Raw genomic sequence first — 19,139 nt, 5'->3', positions numbered from 1 at the left:
CTCCGGCCAAGCCAACGCAAAGACCCCAGGCAGTGCTGGGCCATGGAGGGGTTGCCATGGTAACCCACAGGAGTATCACCATCCACATTCCTGCCTGTTTCTATAGTGACGACAATGGACCAATCACAAAAATTCAGGTCATCGTGGCCGAGTCAGGGGGTATGACTCTTCAAAAAAATTGACAGCCGTCACTTTTAGTTGAACACATTTGGGTATCAGTCTTGTCTGTGCTTTAAGCCTCAAGTAGAATTTTGTTTTACAGTACGTCACTCTATCCTAAACTCACCAAAGACTAAATGTATGCAAGAGCCAAAGGGCTTAACGTCAGCAGAAATTTGACTCAGTCCCCCTGCGATTCCTTTCCTCTCTAACTGACTCACTCATCCTGTCACAGTGAAGGACATCCAGAACCTGACCAACTGGAAGAATGCATTTTTTGTTCATCCTGCCCCTTACCTGACCGACAAGGGGTTCCCCAACCCGCCATGTTCCTTGGGGGACGGGGCGTTGCGCACAGACGCACACGTCAAAGGTGGTCGCAGTGTGTCTGGAGGCGGCCGGCCCCCAGTGAGGCGCAATCACACCCTGGCGGGAACGTACGTGATCGGAGGGAACAATGACTGTGTAAAAGAGAACAACACTGATCATTTCTGCAACGGACCGCTGAAGCCAAAAACAGTCTATGTGTGAGTGCACCACACACACTGACACAACATAAAAACTGTTATATGCAAATGTTTTATAATGATATAATCCTGACCCTGGACTGTTATTACATATTTACCAGGTTCATGTTCAGAGCCACTAATATCAATGACCAATACACAGACTCTGTGTACTCGGAGCATGTCAAAACTGCAGGTATTTATATTCATCTAGCGCCTTGAGATTGCTTTTAGCTTGGAAAGGCGCTTTACAAATACAATTTATTATTATTATTATTATTATTATTATTATTATTATTATTATTATTATTATTATTATTATTATTATTATTATTATTATTATTATTATCTCTGTGTTAAAATGTAAAACTAGTACAGCCCCATTCGTTGTTTTTGTGTGATGTTGTCTTCTCTGTCTGTCTCTGTAGTGGACGGGCTGTTGACCAGAGAAGAGCAGATCATTCTGGGTGTTCTGCTCTCCATCTTCTTGGCTGTGTTGCTCATCATCATCATCTGTGGCTCCGTCAAGTAAGACGGCAACAGGCATTTAATAATTTGCCATCATACACATATTTACCAAAACACTGCAATGATTGCAATTTAGTATTGATGCACGAACATTGTGCAGAGTCCTGTATGGATACAGGACATTTTACATGGCATAATTTGGAAAAGATCAGTTTCCTTTTTATTAATTCTAATTCTGTATTTACTCTCTTATTAATCAATGTGTTTGATTGACATGTCAGGATCCATCAGCGCAAGAAGGAGGGCGGTACTTATTCACCCAGAGAGGCAGAGATCATAGAGACCAAGTGTAAACTGGATCAGCTGATCGCTGTAGCAGATCTGGAGCTGAAACAAGAAAAACTCAACCGGTTAGTCTGTGTGTTAAGTTGTAATATAACACACACATGTTTGGCACCCGAAACAGGATGCACACTTTATGAGTGTACGCTTGATCTAGCTGCCCCAGAAGAGATTTTAAATTTAAGTCAACAAGATGAGGATCTTTTTCGCTGCAGCAAATTTGATATGCGCTCCTGTCAGCACAACGTTTTCTGCTGTTGTAGAGTGCAGAAAATAGAAGCAGCAGCACTATGAAACAACACAGCATCATTGTCTGTCATCTTGTCTGCATCTCTCCAACCATCCTCTCATACTAATTCAGTATCAAGCCCTTCTATTTTTCTTCTTTGGCACACACAAGTGCACAGACAATATGTGCTGCAAGCTGGTGAGAAGCAAAGTAAAATTCAGGCAAGAATCTACTGAATGAAAAGGTTTTAACATGAGTAGTACAAAAATGTTGTTTTTTTATATTTTTATTCAGAATGGAACAACCAATAATAAGCTTTCTGAACACTTCCCTAGAGAAAACCCACATATTGACAAAAAGAAACTAAAAATAGAGGGGTCCATGTACGTGTAAAATGTGGCTTGTCTTTAAGACGAATTGAGTGAACAAGAACATTAAAAACATAAAACCCACATGAGAGAAGATGGATGACTAAAAGTGCTTCCACTAGGCAGATAATTGTCCCTTAACTCTTATGTGTAAACTAATATATCGGCTCTACTTGAGCAAATATTTGCCTGCCTTATTAAATGAAATGACATTTTCTCATATGCAGTGACTCTTCGTAGTCCTGAAAAAGGAGGCAGTTCCTGAGGATACTTTGCTGTCCACTCATTTTAGATGCAAGTTTGTAGGTTTTTCACAGCTACATGTTGTGGTCACTGCTAAACTGCTCCAGCTGTCTTTTAAGTTCAAATTAGTGTCATTAGTGGAGCTCAGATCTGCATAAACAAACTCTAAACTCAGTTTATGTTATAATAACACACTTTTTCTTGTTACTTGTCACACTAATTGCAAAAACAACTCCTTGCACGCAAACGACACTTGCATTGACTGGCCTTGGCTTCATTTTTCTCTCACCGGGCACTTTTCTCCCTCCAGGTATTCTTCCTTCTTCTTTAGGCGGAAAGAGATTTATGTGATCCAGTAAGTTGGGCTTTTGGCCTGTGTGTGCAACATTTTGGTGTGTAAGCTTTGTTTGCATGTTGCACGCCGCCTTTTATTCATCACTATGTGTGTGTCATTGTCACGTTACCCATTAAGGTTTAAATCATCCATCTGTGTTGCTGATTAAACCTTTGATGGAGATCGACAGTTGAGTGAATCAGTGTCATCAGCGTTGCAGCAGTGTCCCTTTCCTTCATCACTGGCAGAGATTGCAGAGCAGTGCCTACACTCCCTTGCTTGAGATCATATTTAATTTGTTTACCCACTCACTGTCTTAAAATTGTGTGCTTAGCGGGCACAAGTGGTTAGCTTTATCAACAGCGAAGGATCTGTGTAGCTACAAGTCTTCAGTAATGCAAAGAAAGATTTGATTAGACATGGTTGAGCCTCCTTAGCTTAAACATACAATGCCATGTACTCTCTGCAGTGAGGATCATTTCAGATTTCATGGACAGAAATACCACAGTGGGGGTTGTGATTATTTAGTTAATTTGTTTATTTTTGGTTGATTTTTTCTGTCTATTTTTGTCCAGGCTGCTCAGCTACAGGAAATCACTCAAGTAAGTCTTCCTGCATATATAATGTGAATATACACATAGTAGTTGCAGCACAGATCAGCATGTTCTGTATGGCGCAGTATAAGTATGTTTTATCCCAGAATACACTTACAGAAAATAGCATATTGTTGTAGAGTTATTTTTTTACATCTCTCTGTTCTTTTCATTCAATGTATTGCTCTCCTTATCTCTCTGCCAGGCCTGTCAACAAGAAGTCTTTTCTGCAGCATGTAGAGGATCTGTGTGCCAATGACAATGCCAAGTTCCAAGAGGAGTTTGCAGTAAGTGTTTATCAAACTTTGAAGTGCGTAGAATTATATGCATTGGGATAAAATAATAGAAAATAACCTTGAACTGCCAAATTAAATGGAGCATGAAGGAACATCTGTGGTTGGAAGACAAGGTACATCACAGAAAACCAATAATAGGAAGAATATAGTGCAGATGGTGACGAGGAAATTGAATGCAAACCAAATCAATGCCAGCTTTCCTTGTTTTGTTTTGTTTACCTTGTTTACCTCACAAATGCAAAAAAAAGAGGTATGACATAAGAGATAAAATCTTACAAGGGCTGCACATGATTAACTCAATCTAAACTATTTTAAATAATACATATTGCTTATTATTATTCATGAACGATTATATTCATAAAAAACAAACGTCAGAAAGCATGTGCTTGTCTCTTTGCTGCAGCAATTTTGACATTATTTCAGTCAAAAGAAATGTTTCAAATTTTTGAAACGCAGGCCCTGACCCTTAACCTTGTGCATGTGTTTATGAGACTACATATGTATTACACATTGTCTCCCCAGGAGCTTCCAAAGCTGCTGCAGGACCTGGCCACCACAGACGCTGACCTGCCCTGGAACAAATCTAAAAACCGCTTCCCCAACATCAAACCTTGTAAGTGGTCAGGCTGAAAATGAGCTTTCCAGAGTTATAATACTTACAGTATACCAAGATTATGTGTGTTAGCTTGAACATTAACTGCATATGGATTTCACCGCCGCTTGCAAAGCTGCATTTCACATGTTTTTACCACACTCTTCTTGTTAAACTGTGTCTAGACAATAACAACCGGGTGAAACTGCTATCAGAACCAGGCACTGCGGGCTCTGACTACATCAACGCCAGCTTTGTCTCAGTGAGTCCCAGCAATCAGCTGCTAAAAGGGCAATTGTTGAAATGGCCCTTTCTAAATCTGTCATATGAATAGATTGATAACAACTTCTTCAACCTTATTAATTTGATAGTGAACAATCTTGATTTACAATTTCAGTAGGTCTGTGTGTTGCTGTGGTGATTTTTGAGCTTGTAAATTTAAACTTCTGTCCCTGTTTTTCTGCTCTCTAGGGCTATCTTTGTCCCAATGAGTTCATCGCCACCCAGGGTCCTCTGCCCGGCACAGTGGCTGACTTCTGGAGGATGATCTGGGAAACGGGAACCCGAACCGTGGCCATGCTCACGCAGTGTTACGAAAAAGGCAGAGTGCGTCATGAGAGAGTGATACTGTTATGAAATAGCATTCAGAGAACAGGCAGAGCTCCTTTCTGGGCTCCTTAACAACTCTGTCACCAGGAGGATTATATCTGCTATATCTGGAGATCTGAAGTGTCTGTGTGTGTGTCTGTGTGTGTGCGTGTGGGCTTGTGTGACATTTCAGATTCGATGTCACAAGTACTGGCCAGAGGACAATAAGCCAATGTCAGTGTTTAGTGACATTCTCATCTCAAAAGTGTCAGAGGAAGTCCTTCCCGACTGGACTGTCAGAACCCTAAAAGTAGAAAAGGTAACTATGCTAACAACCCCTCACACACACACACTCACTAACACACACACACACACACACACACACACACACACACACACACACACACACACACACACACACGCTGAAACTCAGACAGTAACAACGTTGTTATACTCTGTACTATATCTTACTGAATGATGAAAACCAAATGAAATGTGTGTTACTGTAGGTACTTTTTGTTCTGACAGTAAATGGGCTACCAGATTATTATTTTTACAGGCAAACCTCTTAAGGGAATAATTCAACATCATTGAGAATTCACTTATACGCTCTCTTATTGAGAGATAGATGAGAAGATGCCACTCTTGGAAAAATGGAGTTGTCTCCAGTTTTAATGCTAAGCTAAGCTAACAGTCTCCTGCTTCATATTTTACAGACAGATATGAGAGTGGTGTTGATCTTCTTATCTGTTTCAGCGCAAGTAAATCTGATCTATATCATATTTATGTTAATTTAACTTTTTTCTTGTATAAATGTCTCTGTGCAGCACGGGCACTACATTCTGGTTCGCCACTTTAACTACACATCGTGGCCTGAGCACGGAGTCCCAGAGTCCTGCAGCACTCTCATTAAGTTTGTCAAAGCTGTCCGAGCCCACAGGCACGACAACACCACTATAGTGGTCCACTGCAGGTACTGTGGCACGTCAGTAGTAGTGTACTGACGTTGCATAAATTACACCAAGGCCCTAAAAGTGAAGTGCACTAACTACCTGTTTCTGTTTCTGTTTCTGTTTCTGGTGTCTTAATGGAGTTCCATTAACAAAGTCCATCTATCATTGTTCCTCAGTGCTGGAGTGGGCAGAACAGGTGTGTTTATCGCTCTCGACCACCTCATTCAGCACATCAGAGATCACGACTTTGTGGATATTTATGGCCTGGTGGCTGAACTCCGCAGCGAGAGGATGTGTATGGTACAGAATCTGGTAAGTTCACATCAAATACAATAGAGTATTATAATTATTAATAGTATATTTTATTTCTGGTAAATATCACAACCCAGAAAGAATAAACAAAAGACAAAAAAAAGGCTATTATATAGTTTGTTGTCTTAAGTTGTTCGAGTACAATTCTGGATCATCAAAGACTCACAAATGGTGGTGTAGTTGTTCTACTTTTTGTCTTAGCTTTGTGTCCTGCTGTGATCCCATCCCCATGAGGAACCTTCTGGTAAATTCTTGTTTTAACAAAGGGAAATGATCTGGCAGTGGATTAAAGACATATGCTGAGAGAGGTTTCCCCTCGTAAAACAGCGTGAACCTATCCTAAAATTACCCTTTTCAGTCATTACTTACAGAGCGATGGTGTGTGTCTGCAGGGACCCTCCGTCTAGTGCCTCTGCTTCTCCTCAGTATTATGCTTTTACTATTTCTAGATGTTCTGTATTTTTCTCCTGCGTCCACATTTTGGCAGGGAAGTATGAGCCTGCAGTGTCTGCAGCTACAAGAGCTGCTTGATTCTTTGAGACAGCAGTGTTCAGTGTGCCAGACAGCTCGCTAATAGCATGGTAGTCCAGTCACATACGAAGAAGAGCCTCAGCTTTAAGAGGCCATCACTGAAATTAGTTATTTAATAATCTCACAAATGTCCTTGCTGAGATATTGGAGCACAGTGTCCTTGCTGACAGATTTAAACACGCCATCATTCTAACCTTATTATCTAAAACACTTAAGTCAAAGTGGAAACAAAGGCATTTGCTAAAGTTATTGTGGATGTGTATCAGATTTTGCAGAGGTACTTAATACTTCCAGTTTAATACATTTGTGCTTCTACATGGTTTTTCAATAAAATGATAATGAATGGCAATTTTATCAAGCATTTCATGCTTTTACTATTTCATAGAGAATTGAATTGAATTAGAGCACATACATTTGCTTTAAATTCATCTTTAATCATACAATATGTCACAGCACAGGTAATACTAGTGAAATGATTTCTTGCTAGGTCTAGTGGCTTTATTTACCATTGAGTGTTACGGCTGTAACAGCTACTAACAGGCCATACATATGATAACTGGCCTTAGATGAACCACAGTGAATTTTCTGCAGTGTCACTTACTCGACTGCTTGGTTGGGGCAGCTCAGTCAGTTCTGCTCAGGTCCCCTTCTTGAGGCAACAGCCGTGCACTGAGCTCGGTTGGTTTCAGTTCATTTAAGTGGAAAAATAGACGCAGATAGAAACCAAACCAAAATCTTTCAGTGATGAAGGTCATCATTCATTTTCCATCACATCCAAATGAAAGAGTTGCTCTGTGCATTCATCTGAAGCATGCCACTCTCAAGCGTCCATATCCCTCTAAAAAAGCTTCTTGTTTTTTAAAGCTTTAAAAAACCTACTTGAAACATGGTATCCAGTTCTCTTACTTGCTTCTATTCTTGGAAAAATGAACTGTAATGTTTGGCAGCTTCAGCATTAAGACACACAATCATTTCAATGTCCCTATTTAGTCTAGGTTTGAGTCTTCACATGTTTTTGTTGTTGTTGTCTTTCTTCTGTTTAAGCAAGTTAGAAATGTATCAGACAGTCTGGCTGGAATTAAACCAGGGTTGTTGCAATTGAATGGTCAGCATCGGCTACCATAACACTGTCAATGTGTGTGTGTGTGTGTGTGCGTGTGCGTGTGTCAGGCCCAGTACATATTCCTGCACCAAAGTACGCTGGAACTTCTTAACAACAAAGGCAACAGCCAATCCATCTGGTTTGTCAGTTATTCTGCTCTGGAGAAGATGGACTCCCTGGACGCCATGGAAGGTAAACTACATATAAACACACACACATGCATCTATACACACTCAAATAAACACACACTCCCAACAGCACAGCACAGTGTTCACTCCACACATGTGTACTGGTCTTCAGGTGATGTTGAGCTGGAATGGGAAGAGACCACTATGTAAAGACTGACTGAGGGACACCTTTGCCTGGGGGAGAAACTCTGGACTGCAGAGACTCTCCTTCACCACATGAGGTTAGAGGGAGGAGCAGGAGAAACAGAAAGCAAACAGCACAGCTTGAACTGAACGATCTGTCACTCGACTAAGACTTCGTTTCTCCACTTCAATCCACTTCTCAGCACAGTGCTCCCTTTAATGAACCTCTTGTCCACTTGTTTTCAAAGAAAGTGAGAGAAACAAAAGGGAGACAGAGACAAATAATTTCAGAAGCGTCAGGGAGAAAAGAGCGGTGAGCTGACTGTGAGAGCTCTATCACATCTGTAAGCCTACAGGTACTTTGCACAAATAGATTTCACTGTGTATTGTAATTATTGTATTATGTTGATATCATCTATGTTTTTGTAAGATAATTTATTCAGCCAAAATGGTGTTTTTGTTTCAATCTCTTTGTAAATCTGACTATGTCGAAGTCTCGACAGCATTTACGTTTTGTTTATCCTTTCTCAAGAGTGATTTGCAAAAATAAAAGCAACTTGTTTTTTTTCCTGGCCTTGATACTTAAAGTTACAATCTCGAAGATCTCTGTGTGGTTCTACGTCAGTGACGTCAGTCAGTTGGCACTTGTTTTTGAAGTTTCATCATCTGTAGTCATCTTTTCTTTTCTTTCTATTTGTTTGGCCTTAGTAACCGTTTACTCGCAAAACCAAGAGCAAAAATCAATACACTGCTTCACACACAAGTGAGTTAAAGAGCGAGCCTTTTGCGTTAGCTCCGTCCACCCTCTCTGGCAGACCAACGACTGCTGTATGATGGAAAACGCATCACTGAGTGTTGTCTTGTTGTCCTCTTGTGATCTTTCCCGGTAATGTCGCCATCCAGTTCAAAATATTGCAAATGCAAGGGCTTTCACCAGGCTCAATCATTATTACTTTAATGCTAAAACACTTCTCTTGCATCAAATGTAGCAGTCATTTCCATATGAAATCATAAATTACCAACTTGCTCGACTTATTGTTTAGAGGACAGACATAGCACCCATGGAAAATGATGTACTCTACTCCACACACACACACACACACACACACACACACACACACACACACACACACACACACACACACACACACTACAATACAAATTCCACAAGTACAAGTGACCTTAATATATCTCATTCGTTAATGAATGTGTTCAGACCTGCTGTCTTGTGAGGACACAGGAACACCTGTGCAGACTGATTTCCCATAAGCTCCTTCATTCCACCGTCCTCCTTGCACACCTGAAGCACATTCATTCATCAGAGAGGCGGGGGTGCTACAGACACAGTGGAGACGATTCTGGCAGACAGACAGTCCAGGGCCGAGAGTAAAAACTACTTTATTCTTTCATTCTCTTAGAACAGAAAAAATAAGAAATATTCCATTAGTAAACATGTTGATCTTTAAGAAATCTCCTTTTTAGAAATATTGTGAGGGTGCAAAGATTAATGACAGTGCTCCACAGTGAGGATGCAGATTGGTGCGTCTCCATGACAACCATGGAGTAGACGAGGCGGGGGTGGGGGTAAGGGGTCGGGCGGAAAGGAGGGAGGAAGTAGAGAGAGGGAAGAAAATGACATCAATCAACCCAACATGCCCTGACAATTATGATACAAACATATAATCAAATCACCCCCCCCCCCCTCCCGTGAACTGTAAATGAAAAAAATTAAAAACAATATCATGCTGTATAGTACAAGTCAGTCAGAGCTTAGAGTAAACAAAGTGGAGTTGCTGACTTGAGAAATCAAGCAGTTTCTAAGGTGATTGTAAGCTGGATTTGCTGTTGCTTTGGCAGCTATGTGCATGTTTGTGTACGTCAGTGTGTGTGTGTGTGTGTGTGTGTGTGTGTGTGTGTGTGTGTGTGTGTGTGTGTGTGTGTATGACCTGTGATTTACTGCACGTATTTACCAATACAGCATAGCCCTTTACACACCTTAACAGGTGACACAGCCATCTCTTAATAATCCTATAATATATGACATTGTATAATTTCATGATGAATGTAGATCTGCAATAATATCAGTGTGTTACCATGGTAACTGGAGTGTATTCTATAAAAGCTACCTGTTTCCTGTCTCTTGTAGTAGTAGGATTTAGGACACCCCCTGATATTAAAATGTGAATATAATAATAATAATTCTAATAATAATATTAATAGCTATAATAACTATAATATGCTCTTCTTTTTTTTAAACTAGATTCTTCTCTGTACAAATACATACGTAGATACACACACTGGGCAAACCAATCACTTTTTCAGAATAAATCTATATTATCTATTTACAATATATCCAATATATTCTGTGGTGCAAAAGGTACAAGACGTATTTGGTGTGTCTCAGTTGGATGATTTGCAATCTGCTGTACAAACTGGCTCAAGCTCGAACCATCGAAACTGGACAGACAACCCGGTGATGAAATCAATAATTATTCCATGGACATCTTCAGTTTTCCCCCTGATTAACATTCAGTATATGAATGCATCTCTGCTTATATAACATTTTCAGTGTGCAAGGAAAAATATAATTTGTGAGAGGGGAGTGATGGTGACCTTGGTCTACCCTGTGTGGAGCAATTTATGTTCCTTTTTTAAATTAAAGCCAAGAGTTTTATGGGCACAGATATTGCCTAAATTCAAAGGTAACAACAATATTCACACCAGGTAACCCATTACGAGCAAATGTACAGGAGGATAAAGGCTTCATCTGGCTGTTTTAGCCTTGTTTTGGATTAATTACCAGTCCTACTCCCTGCTGCCCATGAGTAAGCAGACTGAACACACAGCACACAAGCGCGCTGCTCTCAGTACAACTCACATATATGTTACAGTGCAGCAAATCCTTTCCTGAGATCTGTGGCAGTATATCGCCACAGAATCAGGGCAGTCACACACTACTGTGAACACATCTGCTCACACAAGTTTATCAAAATGCACAACACTGAAGCACAGAAAAATATGATTGTCGTCAGGATGTGGTTTTAGGTTAGTTCAGTGAGTAGCAACATCCTTGCTTACTGCAGTTTACTGCACACGACAGGGTAGAGATGCTAGAGCCTTTTACCTTTTTCTTGGCCTTCTTCCTCACACAATGATTAACTGTTCCCTAGAAAATGAAGAAAACAAATAAGCTGGCGCTCTTGTTTCTTCATATTATGCAGAGATTAGAAAAAAAAGATTGCAGTGAGGAGACGCTAGATAAGCTCTGCTGAAATGATTCCTCACTGAGTGCGGTATCTAATACTGAAAACCTGGACCAAAGAAATTGGTGTGAACCTAACATCAATATCCTGAAAGAGGGTAAAGCAAAACAGAGTTTAAAGTGTTCCCTTGTCCTTTCAGGGCTGCCAGAGTTTGCTTTTCTGACCTTGCCCTCGGTTTCACAGTTATAGCTCACAGACACATTTTTGGACAGGTGACATCTAAAAATACAAGTCACAAGATCATTTGAAGAGTGTGAAATCTAGACAGACAACACCATCAGCTACCGGGTGACATGTTGGTCAAAGAAAAGAAGAAAAGTTGTCTTTGTGAAAACCACCACTCAAGAGTCAAGAGTTCTTGTTGTTTTCTTTTCCTTTGTCCTTTTATTCGACTCGTACTGTATTTTCCTCGAATATTTATTTTTTTAGCAATGCTTTAATCCTACTCAAAGTGAGTCGACTAGTGCTCCAGCATGTGCGTGTTGCTGTGTGTGAATGTGAGGCTCATGTCTGGCCCCCAGGGTTCATAGAGGAGTTGACGACTCAGACGATGCTGCGGGAGCCGCTGGAGTTGCGCCTGCGCATGAGAGGCATGGTGTGGTGGAGGGGCATGGGTGAGTCAGGGGGGCAGAACTGGTGGGGGTGGTTGTAAGGTGGAGGGGGAGGCGGCAAAGGAGGCTGAGGGCCGTCTCCCTCTCTGACGCGCACAGGTGTGGACATGGCCGACTGGATGAGCTGATGGGTAGCTGGGCCTTGGCTGAGGAAGGCCTCCATCCGCCCTCGCCCGCTTTGGTCCACGACGATCACCTTGACTATCTGCTGGCATTGGATGAGTGTTTCTGGGCGAAGCTCTCCGGGCTGCACGGAGCTGAGCAGGGCGGGCGGCGCAGCCAGGGCCAGAGGCATGGACTCAATGCTGGGCTGGCTCAGTTGATAGGTCTGCAGCCTGTTGTGAATTGACACCTAGTTTAGGAACAGTCAGAGAACGCATGAGGAGTTACCAGCCTGAACGCAGCCTTTACGCAGCCCTCTGGTGTGTTACGCACATGGGCATGCAGGCATGCAGGGAGGTAGTATGCAGAGCGAGCGCATGCAAAATACACACACTGTCTCTCTTTTTCTCTCAATCATGTTTTTACACACACCAGCCCAGAAAGAGAAAAGGGTAACAGGATAAGAAGAGATTTTGGTCAGAGATCATGGCGTGAACGTTTTGAAACGTGAATGTGTGTGTGTGTGAGCGAACATGGTCAATGAGTGGCAGAATGAGAAGCTAAAAGTTAAAGGGAGTGTCAGGAGAGGAGAGAGGTGACACCGAGGGCGTGGTGTCTCCCTAATACACTTATTTATAACTCTGAAGGACTGACTGAGAGGCAGGAGAGAGGGGAAATAATGGGCAAAGGAATAAGACAGAGAGAAAACTAGAAAAGGGGAAAACAGCTTCTAAAACTATATGCTTAGTTAAAAGAAAGGGCTGGATTTGCAGACATCCCCCCGCCCACACATACTCGACAGACTGTTAACACTATCAAGCTTATCTGGCTTTGTATATGGTATTCTAAGAGCCAGCCAGGCTTATGGTGACTTGCAAAGGCTTATACAGTAAGGCTGGCAAGCAGCAACTGATAAAAGAAGGGATGCTGTATAGCAAGTAGAGTGGTTGCTGATCCACTCATGAGGCACAGAAAGAGACTGTTTGTGGCGCCACAACAGCAGATTCCTCTCAGCGGCCTTTGTATCCATGGCTGCATAGTGAGGATGTGCCTCAGGCGAAGCTCTTTTAACGCAAAGCATAAAGCAAAACTTTCTTTACAGGAGTCCCTATCTAGACACACGCACACACACACACACACATACACACACACACACACACACACACACACACACACATACACACACGCATACACATACACACACACACACACACACACACACACACACACACACACACACACACACACACACACACACACACACACAGAGCAGGGGACGCATGCACTTACCTGAGAGAGGCAAGACTGGCTTTCGCACTTACCTCTACTGTGTTGTTGTTGCCGGTTTTATCATACGCATCCTGTTGGCCTGTTGGGAGAAAAGGGTCTATTTGTAAGTCAACAGGCGTTTAAGCTTCATGAACAGAATGTTAAAAACTCAGAATCAGTACTTCACAGAGGGGACAGTCATTTGTTTAAAGGAATAGTTCAGCATTTTAGGAATATTATTAGCTGAGAGCGAGATGATTATAAATAATATTTCTCTCGTGTTTGTCTGGTAAATATGTAGCTGGAGCTAGCAGCCTAGCTTAGCATAAAGATTGGAAAACAGAGGGATTCAATTACACCAGGGGTCGGCAACCTTTACTATCTAAAGATTGTTGCCCCTCTTCCACCAAATAAGATTTGTCTGAAGCCGCAAAACATATTTGATAACACAGCTTATAGATTTAATATATAGTTATACTACATTTGTTGCATTTATGATATTACAGAATGACAATAAAGGAAACTGTTGCTATTTTTAAACTGTTTTAACAAAGGAAAACACCAAACTCTTTTGAAGAGAAGGAGAAACACACTGGCATGTTAAGGCCTACTTTGAAATAAATTAAACACAGAACTATGCAGCCTATTTGAGTCCTCCCCATATTTGTTGAATAAAATAAAATGGATATAATATAAAAATGCACAAAATAATAAAAAATACAAAATAAAAGTGAAATGAATAAAGAAAGTATCCCACTTTAAAAAAAAAAAAAAATTAAAAGCTGCAATCTAATATCTTAAAAAGAGTAAACATAATAAAATAGGTAAGTTTGTACTTAATTATGTCCGTTTCAGTGTGTTTTCATCCACATGGAGGTGGTGATCATTTCTTTGGCCTTTAAACTATTCACAATAGCCTCATAAATGTCCCACAAAATGTCTTTCAACGTTATATTTTCTGTTGTTTGCTCATTTCTCGCCACATATCAAGCACACAGTGAGCCAGCATTGTTGACAGGGAAAGCAAATGTATCTGTCTACGCATAATTAAACAATTCTCCTCTGAAACTTATCTATTTTTTATCCATGGTTAGCATACCGAGTTAGGCGGGGGTCTGCAACTCAAGATAAGGCACCGCGCCTGTAGACGCAGTACAATGTGACGCATTTTTTAGTTGACGAAATATTTAAAAATATATTTTATTTCAGTGTCACAATATCACTTCGAACTCCAAGATAAGAGGCGTTCCCTTTGAAAGATTGTCCACTGTGCAACAAAAAATACATGTTCCATGTTTTGTTTTGTCAAAGCTACAGGGAGCCACTTCAGAGAGGTTAAAGAGCCGCATGTGTCTCCTGAGCCGCAGGTTGCAGACCCCTGGCCCCGGACTCTATCCAAAGTTTTCAAAAATCCTCCAACCAGCACCTCTAAAGCTCAGCAATTAACATGTTGTATCCATACAAAAACCATTAACCTATGCAGAGTAATGCACAACCTACAATGTTTGGTTTTAGGGGAACTAACTAACACTTTAATAATAAAAAGATGACAATTAAAGAAATGTTAAGCAATCTGATTATCACCAACTCTTTTTCAGCACGGTGGGCTTTTTCATGCACCCCTCTTCCATGAAGTTGTCCTATTTTCTACATTGCCTTGAGTAATATATGCATCGTTATGAGTAATGTATGCTGTGTTATGCATTTTATGCTGCACGAGCAAAACTAGCACCTGAGGGAGAGCCGTGTCCTGTGTGTGTGTCCACTTGCCCGCCATTGGTGTGTATGCTGTGTGGCTGGATGCCTTGTTGCCTCTCCAATTCCCCTACAACACAAAAAAAGAGATTGCAATACTAAATATATATACATATATCCTTTATTTAACCTTTAAAAAGTCGTATTAAGATCAAATCAAATTCAAGAGTGACCTGATATACAGTACGGTATGTGTTTGTTTGCATTTGCATATGCATATGCATATGCTGAGGTGTGTGTGCTTTACTTACACTGGATATGTATCTGCTCCATCTCATTGACCTCTGTAATAGCCTCTCGGAGCTCCTCTGCAAACTTCCTTAGCTCTTCTCCACTTGGGGAGCAGAAACTCACCAGCTGCTTCTTTTCTGAGGTGAATGGGCTCAGCATGGTGATGCCATGGGCGTAGTCTGATGAGAAACCCCAACAACGTGTCAAAGAGAAAAGAAAGCGCTTTCACCATAACTACAATTCTGAAAAAAGGATGCAGGATCTTTATAAACACATTCAGTTTAACTTCACAAAATGTTGCTAAGAATACCTGAAAAAAACTCATGCTTTGAGGATAACGACCAAATATTTTTTCTGTTGGCGGCAATGGCTTCTTGAAGATTGCAACTAAGGGTTTGCATAAATACGAGGAAGCTAATACGTACTGAAGATTAGTAGATCCCCTGACCTTTTTCTTCAGGAATTCAAGGTAACACGCTGTGAGTAATTGACATACAAATGGTCATTTTAAAAGTGAAGTATTCCTTTAAATCAACCGTGGTGAAGTTTTGAGTTGGATATTTGATAGACATTCACTCTGGAACCTGTTGGCAGTATGGCTTATAGTTCAACTCCCTACCCTCGTGCTTAAATGTGGAGTCAGTGATTCTGGAGAAAGATTGTTGTTTTTTTAACTCAACATCCAAACAAATACTCATCTCTAGATTAACCGTCCTTCTCTTTATACATACATGGCCTTTACCCTGTCATGTACACGAGCATGAACACCCACTGTTGCTGATTGGCTGAATTATTAAGTATTGTGTGGCTCGGTCAGAGGAGCCACTTTGTTTGTTTTCCATTTACAGAGCTAAGATTTTTCAGACCGTGAGGAGTTATTCACCAAATTTGTGTATTGGATTAGAATCGCTGACTCCACTTTTTAATGCTGGGGGTTGATATAGGGACCATAAATAAATTGCTGTATAATTTACACAATACTAATGTGTTTTTCAATACCTTCATGCTGACTAGCCCATATTTGTGTAATTTATGACAAACATATTATACTAAATTGGTCCCACACATTTTTTATACATATTTAAATTTAAAATATTGGCAGTTTTTTTAATAGATTCCATGTAATGTGACCCAGTGACTCGAAAGCAATGCTAAAACTACTACAATTAACATTTAATATACATTTCATTTATGAATTATTTTATTGCCACGATTTGGTGGCACGATTTGGTAACTTTGGTGATCCCCTGACCTTTCACTTAGCACCAACATCAGGTCGAATTCTTTAGTCCAATACTTTAGTTTAATATCCAATACCTGCAAAAATACTGACATACAGCCTCAGCTTTGCTTATTATCAAATGTTAGCATGCTAACATGCTAAACATGGTTAACATTAGCTTTAGCATTTAGCTCAAACCACCACTGTGCCTGAATCAGGCAGCAACCTCCTGAATAGTGGAGTGCCTTAAACCTGCATTTTCTCATATCTAGCAGGGGGCGACTCCACTGGTTTCCAAAAGAAGTCCTGTTGTATAGAAGTCTATAAGAAAATTATCCTACCTCTCACTTAATTTATTACCTTAGTGAACATTTTCCTGACGAGCTTACGGTCTCAATCGCTAGTGTCAAGTCTTCTTTAATACAGCATGATATTCATGTAGCAAATTATGGTATCATTTAGAGTAAAATAGACGATATGTATGCTTTGGGGCGTGGCTACCTTGTGATTGACAGGTCGCAACCACGGTATTGTCCGGTCTGGGTATTGTCCGTGTTTTGTTTTTTTTAAGTTATATTTTCGGGCTTTTCATGCCTTTATGATAGTGAAGTGCAGATTGTGAAAGGGGGAGAGAGAGAAAGGGGAACGACATACAGCAAATGGCCACAGGTCGGACTCGAACCAGTGGCCGCTGTGGCAAGGACTCAGCCTTTGTATATGGGACGCCTGTGCTACCGGTTGAGGTACCGGGACGCCCCTCGTCTTACAACTTTAATCCTTTCACAGTATGTCTTCAGTTCATGAAAGTTAATTGTAACATTTTGGTTGCCTAAAAATGTTCGACATTCGGTTCTACTTCGCTCCACCCTCTCGTGTCACTAAAAAAAGATGGCAACAGCCGAAAAACAAGATGACGACAGCTAAAACACCAACCTTAACACTTCAAAACCATAGTCCACTAACCAATGGTGGACGTCACTGTGATTACATCCACTTGGTATATATAGTCTATGGCCTGAGTACAGCTTATGGATCCACCTCTATGTGTATACATAAAGCATACACAGGGAAGTGAAAAACAACATTTATGTTCATCCATAACCCACTATGTACATAAAGATACAGATCCACATTTGTAAGCTCTGTTGATTGCTGTATTCATACTTTATTCTTTTGACTGAAACAGGGGTTTCCATTGCAGGTTTAGTTAGCCTATATTAAAGTTAAGTTTTACCATAGACAACAGCTCAAAGAATGATTCAGTAATCTTTCTTTTAAAAGTAATACTTAAATCCATGCAAGCAAGCAACTTTCCTGAAACCTTTAGTTGACAACAGTGTGTTAATTTTGTTTTACTGGCGACCCCTTGGCAATTCCTTCAAAGCCTGGGTTGGACAAACAATGCTGTTGACAGTTCTGATAGTTAGCTCAGCATTTTTCCAGCAGTAGGGTGGAACTGTACTGAGAATAAACTCCAGCAGAGTAGAAAAGTATCTCACATTCATTGCTGAAGAGGTGAAACTGCATTCCCAGAAGACCCATAGCTTTACAGAAGGTGTATGAGGCCGAGCTTTTCTTCTTGGGACACAGCTTCAGAATCTAGAATAGAGACACATTACATAACATTGCTGAATTAACAAAAGTCTGTTTCAGGTGAATATTTAGAGTATAGTAGTCACTGAATAGAGGTTCCTCACCAGCAGCAGGTCATTGAAGAGGAACACCTCTCTCTGGAGCTGGGACAGTTTCTGTTTATGAGGCTTGTTGGCGTCGGGCACCTCAAACAGACGACAGCAGCACACCAGACGTCTGTGGGGCACGGCGAGGATCTACGGAGACAAGATTAAAGAGATGGAGATGACAGATAGTACAGGGGACTGACTGCAGTGAAATAAAACATGACATAAGAGAAAGTTGGACAGCACAAACAAGTACAGACCACTCACTGAACTAAGAAAAAAGGGGCAAGACTTGCACACAAAGACAAATATCACTCACAGTTTTCAGGCCCAGGATGGACTGCTCCACACGGCTCACATAGGTGACGTGGTCCTCGTTGGACCGGAGCTCTCTTTGTTGGATCCTTTCATAAATGCCTGCGACCATCTCTCTGGGGATATCTGCTCCGTCATCCACACCTGAGGGAACAATGGTCGAGAGAAAGTATGAGTGGTCACTATCAAGGTAAGCCCTGCTCCCTTTTGTTACTGTTGCTACGCCTGTCAAGCTTTCCATTCTCGAATGGCACATATGCAGTTTACAATGATGACGGTAGCAGATTTATCAATGGAAATTTGTAGAATCTTTTTAAACAATAAGTCCTTGAGCTCAGACAGCCACCGTCATTTTATCGGCTGTAGCTAGCTAGCTCCATGAGTTGTCTCTGGCAGACTTTTTAATGTTTCCAGCAAACATGTTCTAAAGGAATAGCCTAAAATGACCATTTGTATATCAATAACTCACACTTCCGCCACTGCCGTCTCAAGACCGGACTTGCAGCATGAGACAGTAGTGGCGGAAGTAGTTAGCATACGACTGGATAAATGAGACTTAGAATTATACTGCACGAGTTGTGTGAGAGTTTTTAAACAGATGTTTTGATATAGTTTTGCTGTTGTTAAACCTGGCCTCCATTTACTTCAATTCATCAGGGATTTACTCCGTTTTTGGCCATTTTCGGATTCTTTATTTACCGTGGAGGCATGCAAGATAAAAATCATTTTCTTCAGGAATTCAAGGTAACACGCTGTGAGTAATTG

General features: G+C 40.9%; 2 protein-coding genes across 3 annotated transcripts in view; one reads left to right on the top strand and one right to left on the bottom strand.

Annotated features, from left to right (window-relative positions):
* The window catches only part of ptprq (protein tyrosine phosphatase receptor type Q), a 37,251-nt gene extending 28,756 nt beyond the window's left edge, over window positions 1–8,495 (top strand). The window contains exons 48-63 of the mRNA XM_029433930.1: window positions 1–159; window positions 395–686; window positions 788–861; window positions 1,094–1,193; window positions 1,415–1,543; window positions 2,626–2,670; window positions 3,225–3,251; window positions 3,448–3,529; window positions 4,061–4,151; window positions 4,316–4,392; window positions 4,602–4,736; window positions 4,912–5,037; window positions 5,546–5,691; window positions 5,848–5,983; window positions 7,685–7,808; window positions 7,917–8,495. Coding sequence (XP_029289790.1) covers window positions 1–159; window positions 395–686; window positions 788–861; window positions 1,094–1,193; window positions 1,415–1,543; window positions 2,626–2,670; window positions 3,225–3,251; window positions 3,448–3,529; window positions 4,061–4,151; window positions 4,316–4,392; window positions 4,602–4,736; window positions 4,912–5,037; window positions 5,546–5,691; window positions 5,848–5,983; window positions 7,685–7,808; window positions 7,917–7,954 — 1,781 coding nt within the window. The 3' untranslated portion in view covers window positions 7,955–8,495. The remainder of the gene's footprint in view (window positions 160–394; window positions 687–787; window positions 862–1,093; window positions 1,194–1,414; window positions 1,544–2,625; window positions 2,671–3,224; window positions 3,252–3,447; window positions 3,530–4,060; window positions 4,152–4,315; window positions 4,393–4,601; window positions 4,737–4,911; window positions 5,038–5,545; window positions 5,692–5,847; window positions 5,984–7,684; window positions 7,809–7,916) is intronic.
* Window positions 8,496–9,307: 812 nt separating this feature from the next.
* Window positions 9,308–19,139, bottom strand: part of iqsec3b (IQ motif and Sec7 domain ArfGEF 3b) — a 30,912-nt gene continuing 21,080 nt past the window's right edge. The window contains exons 9-15 of one of the 2 annotated variants that reach the window (XM_029434536.1): window positions 18,379–18,518; window positions 18,078–18,209; window positions 17,880–17,979; window positions 15,179–15,337; window positions 14,905–14,997; window positions 13,226–13,272; window positions 9,308–12,153 (exon numbers count right to left, since the gene is read on the bottom strand). In XM_029434536.1, the coding sequence (XP_029290396.1) occupies window positions 11,734–12,153; window positions 13,226–13,272; window positions 14,905–14,997; window positions 15,179–15,337; window positions 17,880–17,979; window positions 18,078–18,209; window positions 18,379–18,518 (1,091 nt within the window). In that variant the 3' untranslated portion in view covers window positions 9,308–11,733. The remainder of the gene's footprint in view (window positions 12,154–13,225; window positions 13,273–14,904; window positions 14,998–15,178; window positions 15,338–17,879; window positions 17,980–18,077; window positions 18,210–18,378; window positions 18,519–19,139) is intronic. The other variant, XM_029434537.1, reaches the window with a different exon arrangement.

This window comes from Cottoperca gobio, chromosome 6 (genome assembly GCF_900634415.1).
Source record: "Cottoperca gobio chromosome 6, fCotGob3.1, whole genome shotgun sequence".
Classification (NCBI taxonomy): Eukaryota; Metazoa; Chordata; class Actinopteri; order Perciformes; family Bovichtidae; genus Cottoperca; species Cottoperca gobio.
This window is presented reverse-complemented; position numbering and strand designations above follow the sequence as displayed.